This window comes from Marmota flaviventris, chromosome 3 (genome assembly GCF_047511675.1).
Source record: "Marmota flaviventris isolate mMarFla1 chromosome 3, mMarFla1.hap1, whole genome shotgun sequence".
Taxonomy (NCBI): domain Eukaryota; kingdom Metazoa; phylum Chordata; class Mammalia; order Rodentia; family Sciuridae; genus Marmota; species Marmota flaviventris.
The window spans coordinates 98,188,579-98,193,384 of NC_092500.1; the positions used below are offsets into that span (position 1 = coordinate 98,188,579).

General features: G+C 35.1%; 1 protein-coding gene across 1 annotated transcript; it reads left to right on the plus strand.

The window, feature by feature from the left end:
* Nucleotides 1-3,279: 3,279 nt before the first annotated feature.
* On the plus strand, nucleotides 3,280-4,221 carry LOC114108353 (taste receptor type 2 member 14-like). Its single transcript, XM_027955957.2, has one exon. It carries the CDS (start codon nucleotides 3,280-3,282, stop codon nucleotides 4,219-4,221), a length of 942 nt encoding a protein of 313 aa, XP_027811758.2.
* The last annotated feature ends 585 nt before the right edge of the window (nucleotides 4,222-4,806 follow it).

Below are 4,806 nucleotides of genomic sequence, written 5' to 3' on the forward strand. Positions count from 1 at the left end.
GTTCAGAAACATGGACTGTGCTGATTCTCATTTCATGAAGTAATGCCTTTTCTCTTATGGTTTCCTTTCTGGACACCACTATGAAAGGCTTGTAAGGAAGATATAAAACTAAAAAAATAGTGAGGTAGACTTTGCAAGAAATCTCAAAAAAGTTTTATAAGTTGAAGATAGTTGGAAATTTTCAAATGTGTTAGTACCTTTGATATGTCATGAGTTTTAACATATTTGACCATAGCTTGAATGTAGTATGTAAGACTAAAAGTTAATCTTGGAGAAGTAAAGACTTATTTGTTCTTCATATAAATGCTATAGAGAATAGCATGAGAATTGGTTAAATAATTTTACAAATAGGATTTGCAGTTATTAAATTTCTGAAATATTTCTCTCCAGGGTATCTTGATTGCTGTGTAGTGAGGTCTGAGTTCACACTAAAATAATTGCAATTCTTGGCATATTTGTAAGATATTTTTTTTTATGGCATGAATCTAGTGGCAAAACCTAATGTCAGAATTTTACCTTAAAGCCTGATCACATACAATATATTGCTAAGATTCTTCTCCTTTATGGACTAACTCAAGGTTACTAAGCCTTAAATGAAACCTAAAGGCTCTGCACATTCATTTAAACATAGAAGGTATTTTTTTCAGTATGAATTTTCTGATGATGTTAAACATATATCTCACATTAGAAAACATATTTTTTATTTTCTACAAATGTCAAAATTACCTTTAAATGTATCATTGCTCAAAATCTAGGGGAAGGAAGGAGATTCAATAATGTTTTTACTTTAATTTCTACTAAATTAGAATGATGATAATCTAGAACTAAATTTATCTAGAATAAATTTAGTTTATTAAATAGCAGAATAGGTATTGGTACAAATATAGCCATGGGATTATCATTATAGATAAAATGCTCTAAGTAGAAACATAGATAAAATTATAGTTGATTAACACTTGTTTGACTTCTTCCATTTGGTATTTAAAACTTGTTGCAAGTGAAAAAATTAAAATGAAATGTACTAACTCCCAAATATACACACATACAATATTGACTCTGAGATGAAGACACTGCTCTACTCTGAGGGACTGACTCGTTATTTTGTTTTGTGGCTGAGATGTGTGGGAAATATCTTTGATGTCATTCTCACCCTGTCTAGGAAAGCCTGTCTTCCCTAGGAGCTGTTATTTAGGTGGAAACCTAAATCTTTCCCATCCAGGGTGAAAGGTACAGAGTTGGGGCTTCATGGAGAGCTGCTCAGGGTGAGTGTAGCCCTCACTGGAACCCAAGTTTTGCCCCCTTTTTAAAAGCCCATGAAGTTCCAGTAGCACCACCCCCTCTAATGAACCCCACCTGTTGAGTTGACTGCATTGCACTTTTTTTCCTATATGCTTTGCTTCCTGGAAGGAGCCAAGCCAGAGGTGCCTTTCCTGTCATTTATGTTACTAAGTGCTATATTTATGTTTATGTTATATATTTATGTTACTATTCTTAGGAGTTTTTCATAAAAATCGTCCCATGCTGTCCTATTTTTCCTTCTCCATGTATCTTTTCTCTAAAGGTAGGGCAATTGTGAGAATTTTCCAGATATTGAATTCACTCCTTTTGTTCAGTATTTTTTTCAGGGGACCAAGAGTGGGGGTCAGCCCTATACATTCCATGTTTTTATGTGCAATCTCAGTAGTACACGAAGCATTTTTTCTTCTGATTTCTAAGTAATTTTTCCTGAATTTGTTACAAAAATCCATTACTTTTTCATTAGCTATTGAAGACGATCGATTTTGTCATGCTGCTACTCCCCATTTTGAACAGGCAATGCATTATCCTTCATTATCTACCTGGGTGTCTGTAGTGATGTTCATCGAGCAGATGTTGGTAGAAGGTGAGGGAAAGTGGATAAAATCTGGAGGTCTCTGGTGTTGATGGAGGAATAGACCCTGCTGGGTCAAAGAAAGGCAGAGCATGAACAGGATTCTCTGTGTGTAGATGAAATCATTACCTCAGTGTCTGCTTCATAGGACAGCAGAAAGATTTCCACTTGTTTTCACATCCACTGGTGAAATAGTTCAAGTTTACTGAACATTTACACTTAATACTCTGATATACACTCAAAAGCATTTTTTAAACAATGTGTTAACAACTATCACAGTTCTAAGCATGAGGTAAATGCATAATAAATTTTGATTAAGTGAATAATCAGAATTATTGAGATAGGAAAAAAGGGAATTGTGATCCAAATAAATATGTGTTTTAGGGTGAGTGTGTTTGTGTCTGTGTATGTAGGTGTGCTTTTGTAAAAAGTAAAGGAGAAGCCTGTAATCCCAGTGACTCTGGAGGTTGAGATAGGAAGATCCCAGGTGCAAAACCAGACTCAGGCAAAGTGAGGTGCTAAGCAACTCAGTGAGACCTGTCTCTAAATAAAATACAAAACAGGGCTGGGGATGTGGCTCAGTGGCTGAGTGCCCTTGAGTTCAATCCCAGGTACCAAAAAAAATTTAAATGACAAATAAGTATTATTAGTATTAAACTTTTTTTTTTTGGTGCCAGGGATTGAACCCAAGAGTGCTTTACTACTAAGCAACATCCCCAGCCCTTTTTAATTTTAGACAGAATAACACTAGATTTGTTATAGCCTTGCTAAATTTCTGAATTTGGCTTTAAACCTCAGCCTCAGTCTTCTGAGCTGCTGGGATTACAGGTGTGTGCCACCATGCTCAGCCTTAGTACTGAACTTTTAAGAAATAATGCACAATTAGGATATAACTTAGAGTCCATAGGAAGAGCTTTGAATAGCATATGTATAGGTCATTATTTAGACCTAATTTTGAAGTGTTTATAAAACCTCAGTGCTTAGGAAATGCCATAAACCAGATTGGATTCTTGCTATCTGGTATATATGTATTTTGTAATGATTCTTGCCAGAACACAAATAGCCAGATTAAATTCTTTGGATAAAGCAAAACAATGCAAACAAGTGTTTATTTGCATGTTAGCAAATGAGAATTCAGTGTTTTCTTCATCATCTGCAAAATCTTCCATGTGCAAACTTACACAGTATCTAGATGAAGCTCAGTCGGGCTACTGGACAATTCAGGATTTTCATGAAGAAAGCTCTGAACTGAGCCATTAATAAATATTGGTGTTTGCTGGTTTGGCATATAGGTGAGTTAACATGGACAATATCATTACTCTTTTGAGAGTCAGATATACATAACATTTTTGATGAATGCAGGAAGAAATCTTCAGCAGTAATATTAGAAGTTGGGACATTCTCTTACAATGGGTTCTGTCATACAGAGTATGCTTACAGTCATTTTAAGTGTGGAATTAATAATTGGAAATTTAGGAAATGGATTCATAGCAGTGGTGAACTGCATGGACTGGATCAGGAGAAGAAAGATCTCTTCAGTTGAGCAAATCCTCATTGCTCTGGCAATTTCGAGAATTGGTGTGCTCTGGTTTGCATTGCTAAGTTGGTGGATATTTGTGCTTTACCCAGCTTTATCAGTGCCTGGGAAAATATTTAGGATGGTTTATATATTCTTGAGAGTATGCAATCATTTTGGTGCCTGGTTTGCTACATGCCTAGGTATCTTTTACTTTTTGAAGATAGCCAATTTTTCTAACTCTGTTTTTCTTTACCTAAAGTGGAGAGTTAAAAAGGTAGTTTCAGTAACATTGCTGGTGTCCCTGGTCCTCTTGCTTATAAATTTGGCACTGATGAACACATATATTGATGTCTGGATTGATGGATCTAAAAGAAACACGTCTTATAACTCCAGTTCAAGGAATTATGTATCATTTTACAAAGTTGTTTTATTCACCAATTCTATGTTCATGTTTGTACCCTTCTCTGTGTCCCTGGCAACATTTATTCTGCTAATCATCTCCTTGAGGAAACATCTGAAGAAGATGCAGCACAATGCCAAAGGGTCCAGAGATGCCAGTACCACAGCCCACGTGAAAGCCTTGCAATCTGTGATCGCCTTCCTGCTACTGTATGCCACTTTCTTTCTTTCATTTCTTCTACAAGTTTGGACTACTGAATTGATGGAGAAAAGTTCAATCATCTTGTTTTTCTGGGCAACTAAAATTTATTTTCCTGTAGGCCACTCCTATATTCTGATTCTTGGCAATTGTAAACTGAGACAGGCCTTTCTTTCAGTGCTGTGTTGGCTGAGGTGCAGGTCCAAAGATGTCAGACCTGAATCAGGTCCATAGGCCATTTTGGGATCATCTTGCATGTTCCACAGGAAAATCAGCTCACAAGACATTTTTGTATATTATAAATTGATACTTCGTCAATGTTACTTTTTTTTTGGTTTTCATCTTTGTGAATTTTACACAATTAAATTTTGAATAAGTACTACCCAAACATTTTACTACATTAGGAGTACATAAACAAGTTTGCATATCAAGCAAGAAGTGAAGAATAAAATACAGATGGCTGGAAACCAAATAGGCTTAATTCATCCTTTAAAGTATAAGATCCAATTTGTGAATTAAATAAAAAAATTCCTCAAAATTTTTGGTCTGTCTTAACCCTCATTTCCTATCTGTTTTATTATTTTTAAATTTAAGAATTCTTTGTACATTTTATCATTATTAAGAATGTAAAATTCTCATTTTGAAGTACATTGTATTCTTCCAAATAGTTTTAAAGTATGCCCCACAGTCCATTTTTTAAAAATATTTTTAGTTGTAGACGAACACAAAATCTTTGTTTTGTTTATAAAGTTGTTGTTTTTTTTTTTTTAATGTTGCCCTGGGGATTGAACCCAGTGCCTCACACGTGCTAGGCAAGTG